This window comes from Oncorhynchus mykiss, chromosome 21 (genome assembly GCF_057628025.1).
Source record: "Oncorhynchus mykiss isolate SJ-2025 chromosome 21, ASM5762802v1, whole genome shotgun sequence".
NCBI lineage: Eukaryota > Metazoa > Chordata > Actinopteri > Salmoniformes > Salmonidae > Oncorhynchus > Oncorhynchus mykiss.
Genome location: NC_143042.1, coordinates 54,251,426 through 54,277,914, shown reverse-complemented (window position 1 = coordinate 54,277,914; position 26,489 = coordinate 54,251,426). Strand labels below are relative to the sequence as shown.

At 41.9% G+C, this 26,489-nt stretch overlaps 1 protein-coding gene across 1 annotated transcript; it reads right to left on the bottom strand.

Annotated features, from left to right (window-relative positions):
- Window positions 1–9,227: 9,227 nt before the first annotated feature.
- On the bottom strand, window positions 9,228–26,203 carry LOC118942961 (uncharacterized). Its single transcript, XM_090213381.1, has 17 exons — window positions 26,182–26,203; window positions 26,005–26,061; window positions 25,844–25,900; window positions 24,629–25,717; window positions 22,815–24,535; window positions 20,421–22,169; window positions 20,230–20,291; window positions 19,993–20,141; window positions 19,526–19,835; window positions 16,887–19,408; window positions 14,912–15,309; window positions 14,591–14,655; window positions 14,327–14,511; window positions 12,203–12,408; window positions 12,012–12,073; window positions 11,777–11,925; window positions 9,228–11,301 (listed from the first exon to the last, which is right to left on the bottom strand). The coding sequence occupies exons 1-17, from the start codon at window positions 26,201–26,203 to the stop codon at window positions 11,210–11,212; spliced, it is 8,895 nt and encodes a 2,964-aa protein (XP_090069507.1). The 3' UTR covers window positions 9,228–11,209.
- Window positions 26,204–26,489: the final 286 nt, after the last annotated feature.

Here is a 26,489-nt window from a genome sequence, read left to right as displayed (position 1 = left end):
CTTGTTTTCAGATTAGCCTTGTTAAAATCCCCAGCTACAATGAATGCAGCCTCCGGATAAATGGTTTCCAGTTTGCAAAGAGTCAAATAAAGTTCATTCAGAGCCGACGATGTGTCTGCTTGGGGGGGATATATACGGCTGTGATTATAATCGAAGAGAATTCTCTTGGTAGATAATGCGGTCTACATTTGATTGTGAGGAATTCTAAATCAGGTGAACAGAAGGATTTGAGTTCCTGTATGTTTCTTTCATCACACCATGTCACGTTAGTCATAAGGCATACGCCCCCGCCCCTCTTTTTACCAGAAAGATGTTTTTTCCTGTCTGCGCCATGCGTGGAGAAACCTGTTGGCTGCACCGCTTCGGATAGCGTCTCTCCAGTAAGCCACGTTTCCGTGAAGCAAAGAACGTTACAGTCTCTGATGTCCCTCTGGAATGCTACCCTTGCTCGGATTTCATCAACCTTGTTGTCAAGAGACTGGACATTGGCAAGAAGAATGCTAGGGAATGGTGCACGGTGTGCCCGTCTCCGGAGTCTGACCAGAAGACTGCCTCGTTTCCCTCTTTTTCGGAGTCGTTTTTTTGGGTCGCTGCATGGGATCCACTCCGTTGTCCTGTTTGTAAGGCCGAGCACAGGATCCGCGTCGCGAAAAGCGTATTCTTGGTCGTACTGATGGTGAGTTGACGCTGATCTTATATTCAGTAGTTCTTCTCGACTGTATGTAATGAAACCTAAGATGACCTGGGGTACCAATGTAAGAAATAACACGTAAAAAAACAAAAAACTGCATAGTTTCCTAGGAACGCGAAGCGAGGCGGCCATCTCTGTCGGCGCCGGAAGCCAAATTATGTGGAGAAAGACAAATTCAACTCCTAAATGCATGCTCTTCAACCGATGCCTGCACCTGTCCACCTGTCCAACATCACTACTCTGGACGGCTCTGACTTAGAATATGTGGACAACTACAAATACCTAGGTGTCTGGTTAGACTGTAAACTCTCCTTCCAGACTCACATCAAACATCTCCAATCCAAAGTTAAATCTAGAATTGGCTTCCTATTTCGCAACAAAGCATCCTTCACTCATGCTGCCAAACATACCCTTGTAAAACTGACCATCGTACCAATCCTCGACTTTGGCGATGTCATTTACAAAATAGCCTCCAATCCCTGCTCAATAAATTGGATGCAGTCTATCACAGTGCCATCCGTTTTGTCACCAAAGCCCCATATGCTGCCAACCACTGCGACCTGTACACTCTCGTTGGCTGGCCCTCGCTTCATACTCATCGCCAAACCCACTGGCTCCAGGTCATCTACAAGACCATGCTAGGTAAAGTCCCCCCTTATCTCAGCTCGCTGGTCAACATAGCAGCACCCACCTGTAGCACGCGCTCCAGCAGGTATATCTCTCTGGTCACCCCCAAAACCAATTCTTCCTTTGGCCGCCTCTCATTCCAGTTCTCTGCTGCCAATGACTGGAACGAACTACAAAAATCTCTGAAACTGGAAACACTTATCTCCCTCACTAGCTTTAAGCACCAGCTGTCAGAGCAGCTCACAGATTACTGCACCTGTACATAGCCCATCTATTATTTAGCCCAAACAACTACCTCTTTCCCAACTGTATTTATTTTTTTATTTTTTTATTTAGCTCCTTTTCACCCCATTATTTCTATCTCTACTTTGCACATTCTTCCACTGCAAATCCATTCCAGTGTTTTACTTGCTATATTGTATTTACTTTGTATTTATTGTATTTATTGTATATTATTGTATATTACTTCGCCACCATACCCTTTTTTTTGCCTTTACCTCCCTTATCTCACCTCACTTGCTCACATTGTATATAGACTTATTTTTCTACTGTATTATTGACTGTATGTTTGTTTTACTCCATGTGTAACTCTGTGTCGTTGTGTCTAACTGTCAAACTGCTTTGCTTTATCTTGGCCAGGTCGCAATTGTAAATGAGAACTTGTTCTCAACTTGCCTACCTGGTTAAATAAAGTTAAAATAAAATAAGAATAAATCAAATAAAAAATCAGATGGCTTATTCATCACAAAACCATTTGATGTTGGCAATTGTTTTAATTACTTTACTGACAAAGTCTGAAAACTTAGGCAGGAAATGCCAACAGCGAGCAGTGAGCCATCATATTCATGCGTAAAAAAACAAATAATGAATGAAAAGCATTGCAGGTTTGAATTTTGTAATGTTATTGTGTGAGAGGTAGACAAATTATTGTTATCGATTAATAATGACAAAACTCCTGGCATTGACAACTTTGATGGAAAGATACTGAGGATGGTAGCTGACTCTACAGCCACTCCTATCTGTCATATCTTTAATCTGAGCCTAGAGGAATGTCTTTGTCCTGAGTCCTGGAAGGAAACAAAAGTAATTCCGCTACCCAAGAGTGGTAAATCAGCATTTACTGGTTCTAAAAGCAGACCTATAAGCTTGCTGCCAGTTTGGCCAAATACAATGCTATTTCTCTGTAAACAAAAGAACAACAGACTTTCAGCATATTGATAGAGAAGGGCACTCAACAAGTGCTGCACTGACACAAATGACCGATGAATGGTTGAAAGTAGTTGATAAGAAGAAGATTCTGGAGAGCTGTATTGTTAGATTTCAGTGCACACTTTTATATTATTGACCATAACCTGTTGTTTAAAAAATGTATGTGTTATGGCTTTTCATCCTCTGCCATATCGTGGATTCAGAGCTTTCTATCTAATAGAACTCAAAGGGTTTTCTTTAATGTAAGCTTCTCTTATGTCAAACATGTAAAATGTGGAGTACCACAGGGCAGCTCTCCAGGCCCTCTACTCTTTCTAATTTTACCAATGACCTGCCACTGGCATTAAAACGGGAACGTTTTTTTTCTTCAAAAAATGACAATACTGCCCCTACAGTTCCAAGAGGTTAATGCAACCGCTGTGTCAGATTTCAAAAAAACTTTACGGAAAAAGCAAACCATGCAGTAATCCGAGACGATGCTCAGAAAATAAATACAATTATCCGCCATGTTGGAGTCAACAGAAATCAGAAATCACATTATAAATATTCCCTTACCTTTGATGATCTTCATCAGAATGCACTCCCAGGAATCCTAGTTCCACAAGAAATGCTTGATTTCTTAGATAATATCCATTATTTATGTACAAGTAGCTACTTTTGTTAGCGCTTTTAGTACACAAATCCAGACGCTCGTGCAGGTCCATCCGAACGTCAGACGAAAACTTCAAAAAGTTATATTACAGGTCGAAGAAACTTGTCAAACTGAGTATAGAATCAATCTTTAGGGCACATATGTCAGAGTCAAGGCCCGCGGGCCACATCCGGCCCGCAAGAAGGTTTTTTACGGCCCCTGGGATGATCTTGATTTATTATTAGAACCGGCCCGCAGCAAGCCGGCAGCCCGCAGATCTTTTACACGCACCAATACTACATTTCCCACAATGCAAAGGTGACGCACCGAGCAGTAGGCTGCTTCATTTCAATATTTATTGGCACAGCAGTCGTCAGCATCACAGTAAAATTAACTTTCAGATATCCATCAAAAATGGCAAAACGGAAGGTGGATACTGAGAACCGGGGGTTTCAAACAAGGTGGGAGTCGGAGTATATGTTCACGAAGGTAGCTGGAAAACCTGTGTGTCTTCTGTGTGGAGAAAGTGTGGCGGTACTGAAAGAGTATAATCTGAGACGACATTATGAAACGAAACACGCGGACAAAAACAAGAATATGGACATGGAACAAAGGCTACAAAAGGCAGAGGAATTAAAACGAGGCCTCAAATCTCGACAGGCTCTGTTCAAAAAAGCCAAATCACAAGGCCAGGCTGCTGTCAAGGCCAGTTTTATTTTGGCAGAAGAGATCGCTAAATCAGCCCGGCCATTTACGGAGGGGGATTTCATCAAAAACTGCATGATTAAAGTTTGTGACGAAGTTTGCCCAGAAAAAAGGCAACTCTTTTTAAATGTGAGTCTGAGCAGAAACACCATTGCCGAGAGAGTAGACCAGTTGTCCATCAATCTAAAAGAGCAGCTTGTGAAAAAGGGAAAAGATTTTATTGCATATTCCTTGGCTGTGGATGAGAGCACCGACATTTCTGACATTGCCCAGTTGTCAATTTTCATCCGCGGAGTGGACTCCAACCTAAGCGTGACAGAGGAGTTTTTGGCTTTACGTCCTATGCATGGCACAACTACGGGGCATGATTTGTATGAAGAGGTGTCAAGATGTGTAAATGAGATGGAGCTGCCTTGGGAAAAACTCGTGGGTTTGACAACCGACGGAGCACCTGCGATGTGTGGACACAGGAGCGGACTGGTGGCGAAGATACGGGAAAAGATGCAAGAGGAAAACGCGACAGGTGAGCTGACAGCTTATCATTGTATCATACACCAGGAAGCGTTGTGCGGTAAAGCCTTGAAAATGGAGCATGTAATGAGCATCATCACGCGCACAGTTAACTTTATCAGAGCCAAAGGTTTGAATCACCGCCAGTTCAAGGCATTTCTGACGGAGTTAGAAACGGAGCATGGTGATTTGCCTTATCACACAGAGGTGCGATGGCTAAGCCAGGGAAAGGTGCTTCAAAGATGTTTCGAGCTTCGTGAGGAGATTTGTCTGTTCTTGGACAGCAAAGGGAAAGACACAACACAACTCCGAGACGAAATGTTTCTGTGTGAAATGGCTTTTCTGTGTGACATTACGAGTCATCTGAATGCAATAAACTTGCAGCTGCAGGGTCGGGATCGTGTCATCTCTGATATGTACAGTACAGTGAAGGCATTTAAAACCAAACTGACTCTGTGGGAGACGCAGATGCGGAAAGAAAATTTGAGCCACTTTCCCAGCTGCCAGACCATGAAAGAGAAGCTCTCTACCAGTGCGTTCCCGAGCACACAGTTGGCTGATAAAATAGGTATGCTTGCCGCTGACTTTCGACGCCGATTTGCTGACTTTGAAGCACAAAAAAGCAGGTTGGAACTGCTCGGTAACCCATTTGCTGTTGACGTGGAAAGCTCACCACCAAACCTCCAAATGGAGTTGATTGACCTCCAATGCAATGATGCACTGAGGGCAAAATATGCGGCAGTGGGTGCTGCGGAGTTCGCCCGTTTCCTCCCCGGCACAATGCCCCAGCTGCGCATCCAGGCTGCTCAAACGTTGTCTATGTTTGGCAGCACATACCTGTGTGAACAACTGTTTTCTTTGATGAACCTGAACAAAACATCACACAGAAGTCGACTTACTGCTGAACACCTCCACTCAATTCTGAGGATTTCTTCAGCTCAGAGCCTTACCCCGAACATTGATGAACTTGTGGAAAAGATGGGACACCACCAAGTATCACCCTCAACCTCAAACAAGTGAACATTACTGTGCAATCACATATTTAGAGTTTTTACTCAGTTCAAGTTTAAAAGTTAAAATTTAATATTTGTTTTCACTGCATGTTACTTCTCCTTAAACAAAGTGTTGTTTTTGATTAATAGATTTTTGCACTTTATTTTTTTGTATTTCAATCCAATTATATTTTAAAAATATTTCAGTTGAGTGGATGATAGAAAATTGCTATTATTGTTTTTTCTTTGAAGTAAATTTAGCCCACTTTTGCTAAAATAGAAAATATAGTCTACTGATGGTGCCTTGAATACCGGTTTCTTTCATTTAATGTTCATGTTATGGGGATATTTATATAAAGGAAATTTGTCTTTTGTGTCTGTTGAAAATTAAAGATTACTGACAGAGCCATAAGAAAATATTGCTTTATTTATCTGATCATATTGTAATATATTTGTTAGGTTTTCAGTAGGTTCAATTAGGTTCACTAGACTATATGCGTCATTTAAAAATTTTTCAATGAACATTCGAACAGTCCGGCCCTCGTCTTGTAGCTGATTTTTTTATTTGGCCCTCCGTCCATTTGACTTTGACACCCCTGCTTTAGGGTGTTGTTATCATAAATCTTCAATAAAATTCCAACCGGAGAATTCCTTTGTTTATAGAGAAGCCATGGAAAGCAGGTCACTATTATGTGAATTGCGCATGACCAGCCCTTGGCTCTTTGCCAGACACCTGGCTCATTCAGCTCCCATTCAGCCCCACAACACAGTAGAAGCCTCATTCAAGTTTCTAAAGACGGTTGAAATCTAGTGGAAGCCCTAGGAAGTGCAACTTCATCCATATCCCACTGTGAATTCAATAGGGGCTGGGTTGAAAATCGACCAATCTCAGATTTCTCACTGTTTGGATTTCTTCTCAGGTTTTTGCCTGCCATATGAGTTATGTTATACTCACAGACATCATTCAAACAGTTTTAGGAACTTCAGAGTGTTTTCTATCCAATACTAATAATAATATGCATATATTAGCAACTGGGACTGAGGAGCAGGCCGTTTAGTTAGGGGACCCTTCCTCCAAGCTACTCAATACTGCCCCTGCAGCCATAAGAAGTTAATGACCTTTCCACAGGTGCATGTTCAATAATGAATTGTTTATGGTTCATTGAACAAGCATGGGAAACTGTTTTTAACCTCTTTAGGGTATGTGGGACGCTAGCATCCCACCTGGCCAACATCCAGTGAGATTGCAGAGCGCCAAATTCAAATACAGAAATACTCATTATAAAAATTCAGAAAAGATACAGCAGCTCACGCAAGACCGCTGACTCAATCAGCTCTTATTCCCTCATCCTTCACAGTAGAAGCATCAAACAAGGTTCTAAAGACTGTTGATATCTAGTGGAAGCCTTAGAAAGTGCAATATGAACTCATAGACACTGTATGTTCGATAGGCAACGACTTGAAAAACTACAAACTTCAGATTTCCCACTTCCTTGTTGGATTTTTTTCTCAGGTTTTTGCCTGCCATATGAGTTGTGTTATACTCACAGACATCATTCAAACAGTATAGAAACTTTAGCTTTTAGGACTGAGTAGGAGGCAGTTTACTCTGGGACCTTTTTATCCAAGCTACTCAAAACTTCCCCCCTGTCCCAAAGAAGTTTTAACCTATATGGTTCTGTGTCATTTACTTTGAACTGGACTGTGTTTACAGCATGAGCGGTCGTGAGTAGATGCGCTTGTTTTGAGATCAAAACGAGAGCTGCATGTAGCCATGTGCACATTTTGTTCACATCCTTTGCTAGTTAGTGAGTTATTAGCCCAGTTTTAGATCATTTGTAGTCAGCAGTAGGGGAGTGATTGCTTCCTACAAGAGCACAAAACATGTACATTTCTTGGACATCTTTGAAAAGCGAGTCAGTTAAAGATATGTTTTGTCTTGAAGGGGAAGTGTTGTATATTGAGACTTGCTTGAATAAGCTAAGTAGCCAATAGGCAGAGGGTAGCATAATATGTCTGATGTTCCGTAATAGTGGTATGGGAATAATAATGCATTTTATTTTGTTAAAGTGGTTTCTTGCATCTAACAGCACAACAAGATTTTCAGTCACGTCCTTGTCTGAAGGACAAGTGGATCAACAGGTTAAAGGTCAAGCCTGGATGTTTTTTTCAAGTCTAATGGAATGTAGGCCTACATCGATCACCACACATTGGATGCTACTGTTGGCTGAATGTAATAACAGCTATTTACATGTTAAAATATTATGGGATGCTTTTTCTCCATATTTCTTTATGGTTGGCCACTCTGATAGGCCCATATTTGTCACACCCTGATCTGTTTCACTTGTCTTTGTGCTTGTCTCCACCCCCCTCCAGGTGTCACACCTCTTCCCCATTATCCTCAGTGTAATTATGCCTGTGTTCTCTGTTTGTCTGTTGCCAGTTCATCTTGTCAGATCTTACCAGCGTATTTTCCCATCTCCCTGCTTTTTTCAAGTTCTGTTTCCTAGTTTTCCCGGTTCTGACCATTCTGCCTGCCCTGACCCTGAGCCTGCCTGCCTTTCTGTACCTGCCTGACTCTGACCCGTTTACAAACCTTTGCCTTTCCTGACCCCAAGACTGCCTGCTGTTCTGTACCTTATTAACTCTGCCCTGGATTACGGACCTCTGCCTGCCTTTGACCTGTTTTTCAATAAACATCTGTGACTCTAGCTGTCTGCATCTGCGTCTTATCCTGAGTTCTGATAACATTATGATCAAATAGCCACAGAAGCCTACTTGGCCACTGTTAAAACTGTAACTTAAAGTGGGTACATCCTTAGTGTTCACAGTAAACTCAAACTCGAAGTTACACAGAATTTTCACATCATTCAAGTTTGCGCTCAGCAGACTTGAAATTTGTTCAGTGCCTAATTTGTTTTGAGGTAACATTGGTTACAATGACATTTCAGTATAAACCGTGGAGGGCTGTGGAGTTTGAGTTATGTATAAACCATGGAGGGCTGAGGAGGACTGTGTAATTTATGTTATCAAACTACATTTCTGCATGGCTGCAGCATCTGCTGGTTTCATTCTTATCATTTAACTTAATGAGTGTCTGATTTAGGGAAACCAGAGGCCAATAGTGTGATGCTAGCTAGATCTATTCTGAATTTTTTAAAGCCACCTTTTCTATAGCTAGCTTCAGTTAGCTTCACATTCCAATTCAGGCTCCAACCACGCTACAAAGGAAGGATATTGATCCAACACCTGTAACTAACTCAAGCCAGGCCTGTATTGTTGTGTGCATACCTTGCGTGTACAGCCCAGTGAGTCGAATGCCAATATCTTCATTGAGACAATGTTAAAAAACGCATTCCATGGACAACTAAGTTTTTGCCTAAATCAAAAGGAAAAAAATAAGTTATCCTGCAAATTCTATTGCTGCAAATAGGCTATTAGAGGTGCAGCCTTTCTTTTACTAGACTGTCAATATGGCCGTCTTTTGTTTACCTGAATGGTGAGCCACCTTCGTGTCAACGGTTATCCTGAGTTGAGTTCAGAATTGACCAAAGTTAGCTCATGAACATCTTTATCCCATTACTAGTATACTCCTCGGGTTTGTAGACTCCTCAGTCAATGTCATTTGCGTAAGGGAGGAATGCAAACATGCATATATGGCAGCCCATGGGAACTGGAGTTTGACCCTGTGGAATGATATGGTATCCTATAATCACCCTGGATTATAACTGGGGGGGGGGGGTCGTACCTACAGGACAGCATAAACTGTTCCATCAAAACAGGTTCTCTGTCCTTGAAATTGATTTGACAGTATGTGGGTAAGATAATACACAGCAAAACTCCTGCTCAATGACACAACGACTTTGTTAAATACTTGTTTTATTCTAATTGATGTATTTTTTTTTTTTACAATTCGGCTCACAGGATACAATAATTGTTTTTGTTTTTGAAAATATATGATGATGCGTGATTAAGCAATAAGGCATGGAGGGGTGAGGTATTTCAAATCAAATCTAATGTTATTTGTCACATACACGTGTTTAGCAGACGTTATTGCAATTTTGTACCAAAATGCTTGTTTCTAGCTCCAACAGTGCAGTAATATCTAAGAAGTTGTATCTAACAATACACACAATCTAAAGTGAAGGAATGGAATTAAGAATATGTAAGTATTTGCATGAGATGTCAGAGCGGCATAAACTAAGATAGTATAGAATAGAATAGAATAGAATTCAGTATGTATGTAACGGATGTGAAATGGCTAGTTAGTTAGCGGTGGTGCGCACTAATAGCGTTTCAATCGGTGAGACCTTGAAGTAGTGGTTCCCCCCTGCGGAAATACATGGGTAGCCATGTGTAACCCCCCCTATAATAGCCTTTGCCGTGTAGAATAGAGAATTGAGTACAGATCTATATATTTTCCATCAGGAAAACTGTAACTAAATGCGGTGCCTCAGATGAAAGAATCAACGGAAAAAGCTCACAACTGCGGAGGACAGCAGAGAGAGGGATGGTGGGATTTGTGTGATGCATAAACACAATCAGAGGTTCAAGCACTCGCTGTAATCAGCAGGTTAGAAAGAGTACACAACCATTCTAGGAGGCACTCTATCACAAATGTGCTCATTTGATCTTTCCCTGCTCCAAACAGCGCGGTGGTGAGTCAATCGGCACGTATAATCTAGGCAAGCAGTGAGGAGCGCACATAACAATACAGGCTCCAGACATCACAAGCCAGCAAAAAAGAAACCCATGAAACAAGTTACACACACTCATAAACACACAACCTCGGGTGAAGGATAGCTGTCGGCTATATTAGATTTACCGTTCTTTGTGCAGCTTCAAACGTCGAACAAAGTTGGAAATTGTTGCGCCTCCGTCTGTCATTTTCTTCCCGCATGTTGCAATCCGTTTTTTGTTGATACAGCGTCATCTTTATATACGAAAATAATAATTTCAGGTATCATCGTTCCAAGGGCTCCATCTGAATTCACCCGCCGACGTTTTTGATTAGCTGCTGTCCGATTTCAAACTGTAATCCGTTAAATGAAGAGTAGATGCCTGCACACTTTTTTTTTAACAGCATAATGTTTTAATGTTTGGGCTTGGGGAGGGTATCAAGTCAGGTCAAGTCATAAGGCTCAAGTCCAAGTCAAGTCACGAGTCATTGGTGTTAAAGTCAAAGTCGACTTGTGACTTGAGTCTGACTCGAGTCCAAGTAATGTGACTCACGTCCACAACTCTGATGAGGACCATTGAAGAAATAATTACATGTTTATGGTATAACAGAATGAAAACTACATTGACAACAGTTTAAATTGTAGAACATTTTGCTCCAAAGGGCCTTATTTAAATCAGTTATCCAGGTTTCACTGGTTAAGTCGAAATAAAAAATAAAATATTTATCTCGTTAGTTCATATCAGCAAACAGAGTGAATCAACGTTTTAGTTCATATCAGCAACAGAGTGATTAAATGTTTTTAGTTCATATCAGCAACTGAACGAATCAAAAATAGCCTTAAGTACATATTAAATCAAACATTATTTTTCATTGCATGGAAATAACATCGACTTATGACGGAAACCCATACACTTACACATTTTGATTGAATAGGCAGTAATTATATTACATCATTGTGTTCAACTGCCACAAATAGTGTATCTTATGTCAGCTTTACAAGACTTGATTTCATTTTTGGACACTATTCAAATCATGGGTGGAATTGGGCTAGGGGTTGGAATGTGTGGGAAGTTCTCAAAGTGAAAATATGACTACACACACTATTTCGTTCTGCTGCTTGCCAGTGAGTGAAATAGTGTTTTTAGTGGGCGTTGCCACTGAGACTAATGCTGGCTTGACAGTAGCAGCGACAGAACCACCAGAAAGAATGCTGTGCAGAGACTGGTCTTGCTGCTTATTCCACTTGAGGTCACGGCTGGGATGGAAAGAGAAAAAGGGAAACATGTTCAAATGAAAATAGGAAGAGTGTTTGTTGCCCCGTAATGTGATGAGTGAGACAGCTGGTTTGCTAAATACAACTGGAACGCAACTCGTAAATTATTGATTTGTGTAGAGATAATGGCATATGATACAATGGCGAAGAAAATACAATAATTATATGTCAGACAATACAGTGGGGCAAAAAAGTATTTAGTCAGCCACCAATACTTATTTTCCTCCATATTTTGCTAATAAATTCATAAAAAATCCTACAATGTGATTTTCTGGATTTTTTTTCTTTCTAATTTTGTCTGTCATAGTTGAAGTGTACCTATGATGAAAATTACAGGCCTCTCTCATCTTTTTAAGTGGGAGAACTTGCACAATTGGTGGCTGACTAAATACTTTTTTTTGCCCCACTGTATATTTATTTAACTTATAATAGAATACAAATAAATAAATTAGTTAACCTGTGTCGTTGACTCTCACTGAGGTGGGGTCAATGTTGAAAGCTGTGATTTTTTGAGCGGCATTTATTAAAACAGTGCCAATCTCCATGGAATTTGGGACAGAGGAGGATCTGAATGCTAAATTCATAGTATTGATGATGGATCCAGAGCTGGGAACAAATGAGAGATAACATGTTAGATAGAAAGTGAGATCAATTTATATCAACATACAAAATGTAATGCAAAAAATAATCACCTGAATTCTGTCACAGTCAAACTGTTGAAAGAGGTGAAAGCTGATCGATAGAAAGGATCAAGCTGGAAGACAAAACAAGAAACATATGAAGTTTAAACAAACAACTTCCTGTTGATTAAAAGCTGACTATGTAACTGTATTCTACCCCTTTCAATAGGACATTCACATCTTCATTGTTTTGGGAGGCTCACCTGAGTTCTAATCAGTAATGCTCGGGTTTGAAAGGCCTGAGAAGATGTGTTTGATAGGTCAGAGGTAAATGTCTCTCCACTGGACCGGAACACCACAGTCACCTTAGTGAGTGGCACAACGGTAGTTTCAGTGGTTGTAGTTGTGATGATAGCAGTAGTGATGACAGGAGTAGCCGTTGTAGTTGTGTTTTTATTTGTGGTGGGCACTTTGAAGTCAAAAGAGCAGAAAAGTTACTGTACAAGCTAATGCTTTGTCTATGCACGTCTATGCTGTACAAGCTAATGCTTTGTCTATGCACGTCTATGCTGTACAAGCTAATGCTTTGTCTATGCACGTCTATGCTGTACAAGCTAATGCTTTGTCTATGCACGTCTATGCTGTACAAGCTAATGCTTTGTCTATGCACGTCTATGCTGTACAAGCTAATGCTTTGTCTATGCACGTCTATGCTGTACAAGCTAATGCTTTGTCTATGCACGTCTATGCTGTACAAGCTAATGCTTTACACTGTCTGTTCTGTGTTTGATTTTTTGATTCTTCACTTAATTTTTTCTTTAAAAATATTTATATTTTTTGGGGCGTGGTTGCTCCAACTAGGTATTACTTGTACTGCTTATTTGTTGTCTTGTATAGAAAATAAATGAAATACTTGTTCACAAAAATAGCTAGCTGCAGCAGTTCCATTCTCTCAGGTACCTGGGCTCTAACACTAACCTGGAGTAGAGTTCTGGCTGCACTTTGAATGACTGAGGGTTACTTTTTATTTTTGTACCTTGTTTATTTTTGGACGTTTGGACACCTCCCTGCCCCTCCCCCCAATTTGTCATAAAAAAAGTAGTGTAGTTCCAGTAGTTAGCTACACGGCAAGAAATGTAATTAACTACTGAAAACACTAATTAGATATGAATTCGGTGCAACCCCAGGCTGTGTAAGGGCTATTGTACCAAGAAGGAGAGTAATGGCGTGCTGCATCAGATGACCTGGCCTCCACAACCCCCGACATCAATCAAAATTAAGATGGTTTGGGATGAGTCTAACCACAGAGTGAAGGAAAAGCAGCCAACAAGTACTCAGCATACACGGGAACTCCTTCAAGACCGTTGGAAAAGCCTTCCAGGTGAAGCTGGTTGAGAGAATGCCAAGAGTGTGCAAAGCTGTCAAAGCAAATGGTGACTATTTGAAGAGTCTCAAATATAAAATATGTTTTGATTTGTTTAAAACAAATTTGGTTACTCCGTGATTTCATATGTGCTACTTCATAGTTTTCATTTCTTCAATATTATTCTACAATGTATAATTGAGTAAAAATAAAGAAAAACCCTTGAATGAGTAGGTGTTGTAAAACTTTGGTGTATGTGTACATATGCACGCTGTCTGTTCTGTGTTTGCTTTCTTGATTCTTCTCTTCATTTAAAAAAAATGTCTGTGGTTGCTCCCTCTGGGTACTGCTTATTTGTTGACTTGTCTTACAGAGAAAATAAATATTTTTTCACAAAAATAGCTAGCTGCAGTAGTTCCATCCTCTCAGATACCTGGGCCCTAACACTAACCTGGAGTAGAGTTCTGGCTTCATTTTGATTGGCTGAGGGTTACTTTTTTGTTTTGTGTTTTTTTATATTTTCAGACGTTTGGATCGGATATTTTCTGAAAAATGTCATATGCAAATCTGAAATGTCATACACTACAAACTGTAAGGCGGATGGAAATTATAGCCCACTTTTCTCATCCTTATTTCATTTCATTTTTGTGCAAAAAAAGTAGTGGTAGGTCCAGTAGTTAGCGACATGGCAAGAAACTGAATGAAATACTGAAAAGTCTAACTCGACATGAATTCAGTTCAACTACCACCAAGTTACTGCAAAATGTAGTTAAATTATTAGTTGAACTACATGTACAGATGTCAGATCTTAATTTCATTACCCTGTTGCAGGAAAACTTTGAAAAATGTCTGTTGCTGCGGGATTATATTCCTGCTATAGCAAACCGGCTCAAAGTAAGATCCACCATCTGTAGTTCACTACTCCCCAACACTGGGATGTGTATAGACTGTAGAAAAGCATTACATGTAACACTCAGATTTTGCTGTGTATAATCGTTTTTGTTCACCCAATGGTTTTACTCACCTTTAACAATGATGGTGGTAACATCCACTGAGAGGTTGCCAAAGAAATCGTTTGGATTGGTCACAGCCTCTTTCAGTGTATTGCTAATGTCAGTAAGCTCAGGGACAGATTGAGTGGAGGTCTCGTTGAACACCAGTTGGACCTCCGCCTGTGTTTCTGCATCCATACGGGAATGGAAAACAGGTCTGCAAAAGGTCATAAAAGGTCATGAACAGTGGCATGCCAAAGGTTAAAAGAATAGAATAGAACAGAATGGAATATTACGTGAATCCAAGAACAATCGTCCGGATGAAAAGGATCCCATATTTTGCTTTGTAGATCACATCAAACTGTAAGGAACGGTACAAACAGGAGAACATTTGAATGATTTAACACACACAAAAACATTTCTATATATTCCTATCCACATAGCTAAGCCCTAGTTATTAAAGATAGACATTGAGGAATATAAATAGATCTGTAGTGATGGAGACTTATTGTCGCCTGATTTAAAACAAATAAAATATGTAGATTTTCCAACAATCGCCATACATTATTGATGGTCATACACCCAATATGAACAAACTCTGAATTTCTAGGACTTACCACTGCAGTAATAGTTATTGCAAGTTCTTGGAATTGTGTACTTTTAGGGTCATTTAAAGCTTCTACAAACACTTGTTGTATGACGAAAGACATCAGTGGAGCAGGTTGAAGATGTGCAGTAGTTGTTGTTGTACTAGTAGTAGTAGTATGTGTTGTTGTAGTGGTTGGTGCATTGGTTGTTGTGGTAGTTGGAGCTGTGCTGGTAGTTGTTGACAGTGGTGATGCTGTCCTTGACACTGTAGTTGTGGGGGCCTCATATGTGGTGGTTGTAGTTGTGGGTCTCGTTGTAGGAACGGTAGCAGGAACAGGGACAGGTTCTCCAGTTGTTGCGGTGGTAGTACCAGCCACAGTGGTAGTAACAGAAGTTGTAGGAGGAACAGTACTTGTTGCAGGAGCAGCTAAGTTAAAACATAAAATGGACATTTCAACATCTCTTTAAGGCTGTGTGGCAGTATAACACAGTCATCGTTACGATGACAGATGGGAGTATAACATGATGCTCTTATATTGACAACTAAATCATCATATGTTGGTCTTTTATGTAATTCACTGTAAACAGGCTTCCTGATCATTTTACATGAACCACTTCAACTGAAAACCATTTCTGAAGTATACAGTACATTTGGAAATTCAGACCCCTTGACTTTATCCCAGATTTTGTTACGTTACAGCCGTATTCTGAAATGGATTAAATACTTTTTTTTCCCCTCATTAATCTTCACAAAATACCCCAGAATGACAAAGCGATAGCAGGTTTTAAAGAAATGTTTAAAAATGTATTACAAAATAAACTGAAATACCTTATTTACATAAGTATGCGGAACCTTGCTATGAGACTCGAAACTTAGCTCAGGTATATCATTTTTCCATTGACCATCTTTGAGATATTTCTACAACTTGATTGGAGTCCATCTGTGTTAAATTCAATTGATTGAACATTACATAATTGTGTCAACAGCATTTAAGGTCCCCAAGAACACAGTGGCCTCTTACATGGAAGAAGTTTGGAACAGAAGGACAGCCATCTCGGTAGAGTGACCAGATCGAAGCCACTCCTCAGTAAAAGGCACATGACAGCCCACTTGGACTCCGAAAGACTCTCAGACCATGAGAAACAAGATTCTCTGATCTGGTGAAACCAGGAATGAACTCTTTGGATTAAAGGCCAAACGTCACGTCTGGAGGAAATCTGGTACCGTCCCTACAGTACAGCATGGTGGTGGCACCTTAATTCTTTGTGGGTTGTTCAGTGACATGGACTGGGAGACTAGTCAGGATCGAGGGAAAGATGAAAGGAGTGAAGCACAGAGAAATCCTTGATGAAATCTGCTCCAGAGCGCTCAGGACCTCAGACTGGGGAGAATGTTCACCTTTCAACAGGACAATTACCCTAAGCACACAGTCAAGACAATGCAGGAGTGGCTTTGGGATAAGTCTCTTAAAGTGGCCAATCCATAGCCCTGACTTGAACCTTTTGAATATCTTTGGAGAGACCTTAAAATAGCTGTGCAACGACGCTCCCCATTCAACCTGACAGAGCTTGAGAGGATCTGCAGAGAAGAATGGGAAGAACTCGCCAAAAACAGGTGTGCAAAGCTTGTAGCATCATACTCAAGAAGACTCAAGGCTGTAATCACTGCCAAATGTGCTTCAACAAAGTACTGAGTAAAAGGTCTGAATACTTAGGGTATATAAATGTAATATTTCAGTTTATAATTTTTTATAAATTTGCTAAAAAACTGTTTTTGCTTTGTCATTATGGGGTATTGTGTGTAGATTGATGACGGGGAAATCAATTTAGAATGAGGAACGTAACAAAACATGGAAAAATTCAAGGGTTCTCAATACTTTCCGAATGCACTGTAGATGCTACAAACACAGGGTTAGCTGCATTAGAACGAGAAGAACTGTGATATTCTGATATAAAACACTCACATTAACAACATGTGTATTACAGAGCACAAGCAGGCAAAACAGCTGAAATGTTCGTAATTTGTTGTTGTTGTCGTCCTACCAGTGACGGGTGAAGGGAGTTCTCCAGTTGTTGTCGACCCACCAGTTACAGTTGAATTGGGTTCATCAGTAGATGCCGACACAACAGTGATGAATGTATTTGGAGCCGTTGTAATCTCTGTTGTCAATGCACCTGTTACGGTTGTAATGGGTATATCTGTAACCGTTACAGTCGACACACCAGTGATTGTGGTAGTGGGTTCACCAGTTGTCGTCAACACACCCATGACGATTGTAATGGGTGCTGCAGTAACAGTAGCTCTTGTTGCATCACTTGTTGTCGACACACCAGTGATGGTTGTAGTGGGTTCAGCAGTTGTTGTGGACACAACAGTGATGGTCGTAGTGGGTTCACTAGTAGTTGTCGATGCATCAATGACGGTTGTAGTGGGTTCACCAGTTGTCGTCAACACACCCATGACGGTTGTAGTGGGTAATGCAGAGACAGTAGTTGTTGGTGCATCACTTGTTGTCGACACACCAGTGACGGCTGTAGTGGCTGCGGCTCTAACCGTTGTTGCCGACACACCTGTGATGCTTGTAGTAGTTGCTGCAGTAACAGTAGTTGTGGATTCGTAACTTGTCGACACACCAACAACGGCTGAAGTAGGTTCACCAGTTGTTGATGCTCCAGTGACATTTGTTGGGCGTGCAGCTGTAAACTTTGTTATCGACACACCAGTGACTGTTGAAGTAAGTTCACCAGTTGTTGATGCTCCAGTGACATTTGTTGGGCGTGCAGCTGTAAACTTTGTTGTCGACACACCAGTGATGGTTGTAGTGGGTTCGCAAGTTGTTGTCGACAGCCCAGTGATTGTTGTAGTGGGTTCACCAGTTGTCGTCAACACACCCATGACGGTTTTAGTGGGTGCTGCAGTAACAGTAGTTGTTGGTGCATCACTTGTTGTCGACACACCAGTGACGGCTGTAGTTGGTGCCACTGTAACCGTTGTTGTTGATGAATCAGTGAGAGTTGTAGTGGGTGCAGCTGTTGTAGTAGTTGTTGATGCACCACTCATTGTTGACATACCAGTGATGGTTGCAGTGGGTTCACCAGTTGTTGTTGATGAATCAGTTTTGGTTGTAGTGGGTTCACCAGTTGTTGTCGACAAACCCGTGACAGCTGTAATGGGTACTTCTGTAAACGTTGTTTTCAACACACCTGTGATGGTTGTAGTGGGTTCAGCAGTTGTTGTCGACACACGAGTGACGGTCGTATTGGGTTCACCGAATGTTGTCAATGGACCAGTAATGGTTGTCATGGGTTCACTAGTAGTTGTCGATGAACCAGTTACTGTTGTCGTCAACACACCCATGACGGATGTAGTGGGTTCACCAGGTTTTGTCGACATACCAGTGATGGTTGTAGTGGGTTCACCAGGTTTTGTCGACATACCAGTGATGGTTGTAGTGGGTTCACCAGGTTTTGTCGACATACCAGTGATGGTTGTAGTGGGTTCACCAGGTTTTGTCGACATACCAGTGATGGTTGTAGTGGGTTCACCAGGTTTTGTCGACATACCAGTGATGGTTGTAGTGGGTTCACCAGGTTTTGTCGACATACCAGTGATGGTTGTAGTGGGTTCACCAGGTTTTGTCGACATACCAGTGATGGTTGTAGTGGGTTCACCAGGTTTTGTCGACATACCAGTGATGGTTGTAGTGGGTTCACCAGGTTTTGTCGACATACCAGTGATGGTTGTAGTGGGTTCACCAGGTTTTGTCGACATACCAGTGATGGTTGTAGTGGGTTCACCAGGTTTTGTCGACATACCAGTGATGGTTGTAGTGGGTTCACCAGGTTTTGTCGACATACCAGTGATGGTTGTAGTGGGTTCACCAGGTTTTGTCGACATACCAGTGATGGTTGTAGTGGGTTCACCAGGTTTTGTCGACATACCAGTGATGGTTGTAGTGGGTTCACCAGGTTTTGTCGACATACCAGTGATGGTTGTAGTGGGTTCACCAGGTTTTGTCGACATACCAGTGATGGTTGTAGTGGGTTCACCAGGTTTTGTCGACATACCAGTGATGGTTGTAGTGGGTTCACCAGGTTTTGTCGACATACCAGTGATGGTTGTAGTGGGTTCACCAGGTTTTGTCGACATACCAGTGATGGTTGTAGTGGGTTCACCAGGTTTTGTCGACATACCAGTGATGGTTGTAGTGGGTTCACCAGGTTTTGTCGACATACCAGTGATGGTTGTAGTGGGTTCACCAGGTTTTGTCGACATACCAGTGATGGTTGTAGTGGGTTCACCAATGGTTGTTGATGAATCAGTGATGGTTGTAGTGGGTTCACCAGTTGTTGTCGACACACCTGTGATGCTTGTAGTAGTTGCTGCAGTAACAGTAGTTGTGGATTCGTAACTTGTTGTCGACACACCAACAACGGCTGAAGTAGGTTCACCAGTTGTTGTTGATGCTCCAGTGACGTTTGTAGTGGGTTCAGCTGTAAACTTTGTTGTCGACACACCAGTGATGGTTGAAGTAAGTTCACCAGTTGTTGATGCTCCAGTGACATTTGTTGGGCGTGCAGCTGTAAACTTTGTTGTCGACACACCAGTGACTGTTGTAGTGGATTCACTAGTTAATGTCAATGTTTCAGTGGGTTCACCAGTTGTTGTTGATGAATCAGTGATGGTTGTAGTGGGTTCACCTGTTGTTGTTGATGAATCAGTTATGGTTGTAGTGGGTTCACCTGTTGTTGTCGGTGCATCAATGACAGTTGCAGCGGGTTCGGCTGTAACAGCAGTTGTTGATGCACCACTCATTGTCGACACACTGGTGACGGATGTAGTGGGTTCACCAGTTGTTGTCGACACACTGGTGACGGATGTAGTGGGTTCACCAGTTCTTGTCGATAAGCCACTCGTTGCTATTGCACTGGTAAGAGTTTTTGTGGCTTCAGCTGTAACAGAAAAAGGAAACACGATCAAATGAAAATACAACGAGTGTTTGTTGCCCTGTAATGTAATGACACATGATACAATGGTGTACAAAATGCACGGCGTACAAACTGTTCATTTACCAAATAACAATAGGATATAATAAATACATGTGTTTACCTGTGCTGTTGACCGTCACTGAGTTGGGGTCAATTTCCAAAGCTGTGATGTTTTGCGAAGCATTTATCAAAACAGTGCCAATCTCTGTGATATTAGGGACAGAGGGGGAGCTGAATGCTACATTTACAGTATTGATGATGGATCCAGAGCTGAGAAGAAATGAGAGATAACATGTTAGATAGAAAGTGAGATCAATTTATATCAACATACAACATGTAATACAAAAAAAAAAATCACCTGAATTCTGTCACATCCAAACTGTTGAAAGAGGTGAAAGCCGATCGATAGAAAGGTTCAAGCTGGAATGCAAAACAAGAAACAGATGAATTTTAAACAAACAACTTACTGTCAATTAAAAGTTGACTGTATTACTGTAACCTACCCCTCTCGTTAGGACATTCACATCTTCATTGTTTTGGGAGGCTCACCTGAGTTTTAATCAGTAATGCTCTTGTTTGAAAGGCCTGAGATGATGGGTTTGATAGATCAGAGGTAAATGTCTCTCCTCTGGACCTGAACACCACAGGAACCCTAGTGATTGCAACAGCGGTAGTTGCAGTTGTCGTGGCTGTGACGATGGCAGTACTGATGACAGGAGTAGCCGTTGTCGTTGTGTTGACATTTGATGCACTAGTGACGGTTGTTGTGGGTGCAGCTGTAGCCGTTGTTGCTGATGTACCAGTGACGGATGTAGTGGGTGACGCTGTAACCATTTTTGTCAACACACTAGTGAATATTGTAGTGGGTTCACCAGTTGTTGTCAACACACCAGTGTCGGTTGTAGTGGGTTCACCAGTTGTTTTTGTTGACTCAGTGACGGATGTAGTGGGTTCACCAGCTGTAGTTGATGAATCAATTACGGTTGTAGTGGGTTCAGAAGTTGTTGTTAATGAATCAATGACAGTTGTAGTGGGTTCACCAGTTGTTGTCGACCCACGAGTGACAGTTGTAGTGGGTTCACCAGTTGGTGTCAACCCACGAGTGACAGTTGTAGTGGGTTCACCAGTTGTTGTTGATGCCCCAGTAACAGTTGTAGTGGGTTCACCCGTTGTTGTTGATGCCCCAGTGACAGTTGTAGTGGGTTCACCCGTTGTTGTTGATGCCCCAGTAACAGTTGTAGTGGGTTCACCAGTTGTTGTCGACCCACGAGTGACAGTTGTAGTGGGTTCACCAGTTGTTGTTGATACTACAGTGACAGTTGTAGTGGGTTCACCAGTTGTTTTTGTTGACTCAGTGATGGTTGTAGTGGAAGAACCAGCTGTTGTTGATGAAACAGTAACAGTTGTAGTGGGTTCACCAGTTGTTGATGACACAGCAGTGACTGTTGATGTGGGTTGAACAATTGTTTTGATTGACTCAGAGATGGTTATAGTGGGTTCACCAGTTGTTGTAGATGAACCAGTGACTGATCTAGTTTGTTCACCAGTTGTTTTTGTAGACTCAGTGATGGTTGTAGTGGGTTCACCAGTTGTTGTTGATGGCAAAGTAACAGTTGTAGTGGGTTCACCAGTTGTTGTTGACACAACAGTGACAGTTGTAGTCGGTTCACCAGTTGTTTGTGTTGACTCAGTGATGGTTGTGGTGGGGTCACCAGTTGTTGTCAATGCACCTGTTAATGTTGTAATTGGTACATCTGTCACCACTGTTGTCGACACACCACTGAGGGTTGTAGTGGGTTCACCAGTTGTTGTCGATGCCCCAGTAACAGTTGTAGTGGGTTCAACAGTTGTTGGCGACACAGCAGTGACTGATCTAGTTTGTTCACCAGTTGTTTTTGTAGACTCAGTGATGGTTGTAGTGGGTTCACCAGTTGTTGTTGATGGCAAAGTAACAGTTGTGGTGGGTTCACCAGTTGTTTTTGTTGACTCAGAGATGATTGTAGTGGGTTCACCAGTTGTTGTTGTCGACCCACGAGTGACAGTTGTAGTGGGTTCACCAGTTGTTGTTGATACTACAGTGACAGTTGTAGTGGGTTCACCAGTTGTTTTTGTTGACTCAGTGATGGTTGTAGTGGAAGAACCAGCTGTTGTTGATGAAACAGTAACAGTTGTAGTGGGTTCACCAGTTGTTGTAGATGAACCAGTGACTGATCTAGTTTGTTCACCAGTTGTTTTTGTAGACTCAGTGATGGTTGTAGTGGGTTCACCAGTTGTTGTTGATGGCAAAGTAACAGTTGTAGTGGGTTCACCAGTTGTTGTTGATGCCCCAGTAACAGTTGTAGTGGGTTCACCAGTTGTTGTTGATGCCCCAGTAACAGTTGTAGTGGGTTCACCAGTTGTTGTCGACCCACGAGTGACAGTTGTAGTGGGTTCACCAGTTGTTGTTGATACTACAGTGACAGTTGTAGTGGGTTCACCAGTTGTTTTTGTTGACTCAGTGATGGTTGTAGTGGAAGAACCAGCTGTTGTTGATGAAACAGTAACAGTTGTAGTGGGTTCACCAGTTGTTGATGACACAGCAGTGACTGTTGATGTGGGTTGAACAATTGTTTTGATTGACTCAGAGATGGTCATAGTGGGTTCACCAGTTGTTGTAGATGAACCAGTGACTGATCTAGTTTGTTCACCAGTTGTTTTTGTAGACTCAGTGATGGTTGTAGTGGGTTCACCAGTTGTTGTTGATGGCAAAGTAACAGTTGTAGTGGGTTCACCAGTTGTTGTTGACTCAGTGATGGTTGTAGTGGGTCCACCAGTTGTTGTTGATGAACCAATGATAGTTGTAGTGGGTTCACCAGTTGTTTGTGTTGACTCAGTGATGGTTGTGGTGGGGTCACCAGTTGTTGTCAATGCACCTGTTAATGTTGTAATTGGTACATCTGTCACCATTGTTGTCGACACACCACTGAGGGTTCTAGTGGGTTCACCAGTTGTTGTCGACACAGCAGTGACTGTCGTAGTGGGTTCACCAGTTGTTGTCGATGCCCCAGTAACAGTTGTAGTGGGTTCAACAGTTGTTGGCGACACAGCAGTGACTGATCTAGTTTGTTCACCAGTTGTTTTTGTTGACTCAGTGATGGTTGTAGTGGGTTCACCAGATGTTGATAACACACCAGTGACTGTTGATGTGGGTTGAACAATTGTTTTGATTGACTCAGAGATGGTCATAGTGGGTTCACCAGTTGTTGTAGATGAACCAGTGACTGATCTAGTTTGTTCGCCAGTTGTTTTTGTAGACTCAGTGATGGTTGTAGTGGGTTCACCAGTTGTTGTTGATGGCAAAGTAACAGTTGTTGTGGGTTCACCAGTTGTTGTTGACTCAGTGATGGTTGTAGTGGGTCCACCAGTTGTTGTTGATGAACCAATGATAGTTGTAGTGGGTTCACCAGTTGTTGTCGACCCACGAGTGACAGTTGTAGTGGGTTCACCAGTTGTTGTCGACCCACGAGTGACAGTTGAAGTAAGTTCACTAGTTGTTGTTGATGCTCCAATGACAGTTGTTGTTGTGGGTGACGCTGTAACCGTTGATGTCAATCTACCAGTGACGTTTGTAGTTGGTTCGTCCGTTGTTGTCGACACACCAGTGACTGGTGTAGTGGATTCACTAGTTATTGTCAATGTTTCATTGGGTTCACCAGTTGTTGTTGATGAATCAATGATGGTTGTAGTGGGTTCACCAGTTACTATCGACACATCAATGATGGTTGTAGTGGGTTCACCTGTTGTTGTTGACACACCAGTGACTGTTGATGTGGGTTGAACAGTTGTTTTTGTTACCTCAGAGATGATTGTAGTGGGTTCACCAGTTGTTGTTGATGCCCCAGTAACAGTTGTAGTGGGTTCACCTGTTGTTGTTGATGCCCCAGTAACAGTTGTAGTGGGTTCACCAGTTGTTGTTGATGCCCCAGTAACAGTTGTAGTGGGTTCACCTGTTGTTGTTGATGCCCCAGTAACAGTTGTAGTGGGTTCACCAGTTGTTGTTGATGCCCCAGTAACAGTTGTAGTGGGTTCACCTGTTGTTGTTGATGCCCCAGTAACAGTTGTAGTGGGTTCACCAGTTGTTGTTGATGCCCCAGTAACAGTTGTAGTGGGTTCACCAGTTGTTGTTGATGCCCCAGTAACAGTTGTAGTGGGTTCACCAGTTGTTGTTGATGCCCCAGTAACAGTTGTAGTGGGTTCACCAGTTGTTGTTGATGCCCCAGTAACAGTTGTAGTGGGTTCACCAGTTGTTGTTGATGCCCCAGTAACAGTTGTAGTGGGTTCACCAGTTGTTGTTGATGCCCCAGTAACAGTTGTAGTGGGTTCACCTGTTGTTGTTGATGCCCCAGTAACAGTTGTAGTGGGTTCACCAGTTGTTGTTGATGCCCCAGTAACAGTTGGAGTGGGTTCACCTGTTGTTCTCGGTGCATCAATGACAGTTGCAGCTGCATCTGTTTTTGTCGACAACACCAGTGATGGTTGTAGCGGTTTCACTGGCAGTAGTTGTTGCATCAGTGACGCTTGTTGTGGGTTCACTAGTTGTTTTTGGTGACTCATTGACGGTTGTAGTATTTTCACCAGGGGTTCTGGATGATGCAAAAACGATTGTAATTGGTTCACCAGTTGTTCTGGATGAAACAGTGACAGTTTTAGTGGGTTCACCAGTTGTTGTCGATGACTCAGTGGTAGTTTTAGTCGGTTCACCAGTTGTTGTTGTTGACTCAGTGGTAGTTTTAGTGGGTTCACCAGTTGTTGTCGATGACTCAGTGGTAGTTTTAGTGGGTTCACCAGTTGTTGTTGTTGACTCAGTGGTAGTTTTAGTGGGTTCACCAGTTGTTGTCGATGACTCAGTGGTAGTTTTAGTCGGTTCACCAGTTGTTGTTGTTGACTCAGTGGTGGTTTTAGTGGGTTCACCAGTTGTTGTTGTTGACTCAGTGGTAGTTTTAGTCGGTTCACCAGTTGTTGTCGATGACTCAGTGGTAGTTTTAGTCGGTTCACCAGTTGTTGTCGTTGACTCAGTGGTGGTTTTAGTGGGTTCACCAGTTGTTGTCGATGACTCAGTGGTAGTTTTAGTCGGTTCACCAGTTGTTGTCGTTGACTCAGTGGTGGTTTTAGTGGGTTCACCAGTTGTTGTTGTTGACTCAGTGGTAGTTTTAGTGGGTTCACCAGTTGTTGTCGATGACTCAGTGGTAGTTTTAGTCGGTTCACCAGTTGTTGTCGTTGACTCAGTGGTGGTTTTAGTGGGTTCACCAGTTGTTGTTGTTGACTCAGTGGTAGTTTTAGTGGGTTCACCAGATGTTGTTGATGACTCAGTGGTGGTTTTAGTGGGTTCACCAGTTGTTGTCGTTGAATCAGTGGTGGTTTTAGTGAGTTCACCAGTTGTTGTTGTTGACTCAGTGGTAGTTTTAGTCGGTTCACCAGTTGTTGTCGTTGACTCAGTGGTAGTTTTAGTGGGTTCACCAGATGTTGTTGATGACTCAGTGGTGGTTTTAGTATGTTTACCAGTTGTTGTCGTTGACTCAGTGGTGGTTTTAGTGGGTTCACCAGTTGTTGTCGTTGAATCAGTGGTAGTTTTAGTCGGTTCACCAGTTGTTGTTGTTGACTCAGTGGTAGTTTTAGTGGGTTCACCAGTTGTTGTCGTTGACTCAGTGGTAGTTTTAGTAGGTTCACCAGTTGTTGTCGTTGAATCAGTGACGGCTGTAGCGGTTCACCAGTTTTTGTCATTGCATCAATGACCATTTTATTTGGTTCACCAGTTGTTTTTGATAACTCGGTGATGGTTGTAGTGGCTGTGGCTTTAACAGTAGTTGGTGATGCAGCGTTGATGGTTGTTGTGGGTTCACCAGTTACTATCGACGCATCAATGACAGTTGTAGTGGGTTGACCAGTTGTAGTCAATGCATCAGTTACGGTTGTAGTGGGTTCATCAGTTGTTGTTGATGCATCATTGACGGCTGTACCGGTTGCGGTTGTAGGATTCATTGTAATGACCACTATTGTTCAGCAAAAAAAAAATAATATTTTATTAAAATAATAACAATGACGTCATTGATATATATTCCAAAATGTCTAATTCTGTTGAATACACATCCCTTACCCATTAGAAGGAGCGCTTGGTATAAACTCATCATATGTGTTCTTTGAAAATTATGATCTAAAGACATAAATATACAATACAATGGATTTGGTTAAAGCACAACAACTGTTCAAAATGGGAGAGGTAAAACTAATACCATGAAAATATGACCTACAGTGCCTGTTACGTATTAGCTACCTCCACATATAAACTGCTCCATCACTAGCTCAACGCAAATATCGTCACGACTTCCACCGAAGTCGGCTCCTTTCCTTGTTTGGGCGTCATTCGGCGGTCGACGTCACCGGCCTTCTAGCCATTGCCGCTCCATTTTTCATAGTTCCATTTGTTTTGTCTTGTCACACCTGGTTTACATTCCCTAATCACATTGTATATATATATATTCCTCTGTTACCCCCCCATGCCCTTGTTGGAATTGTTTTGTTACATGTTCAGTGTGATGCGCCAGGCTGGTTGTAAGTATTCACACCCCTGAGTTAAATGTT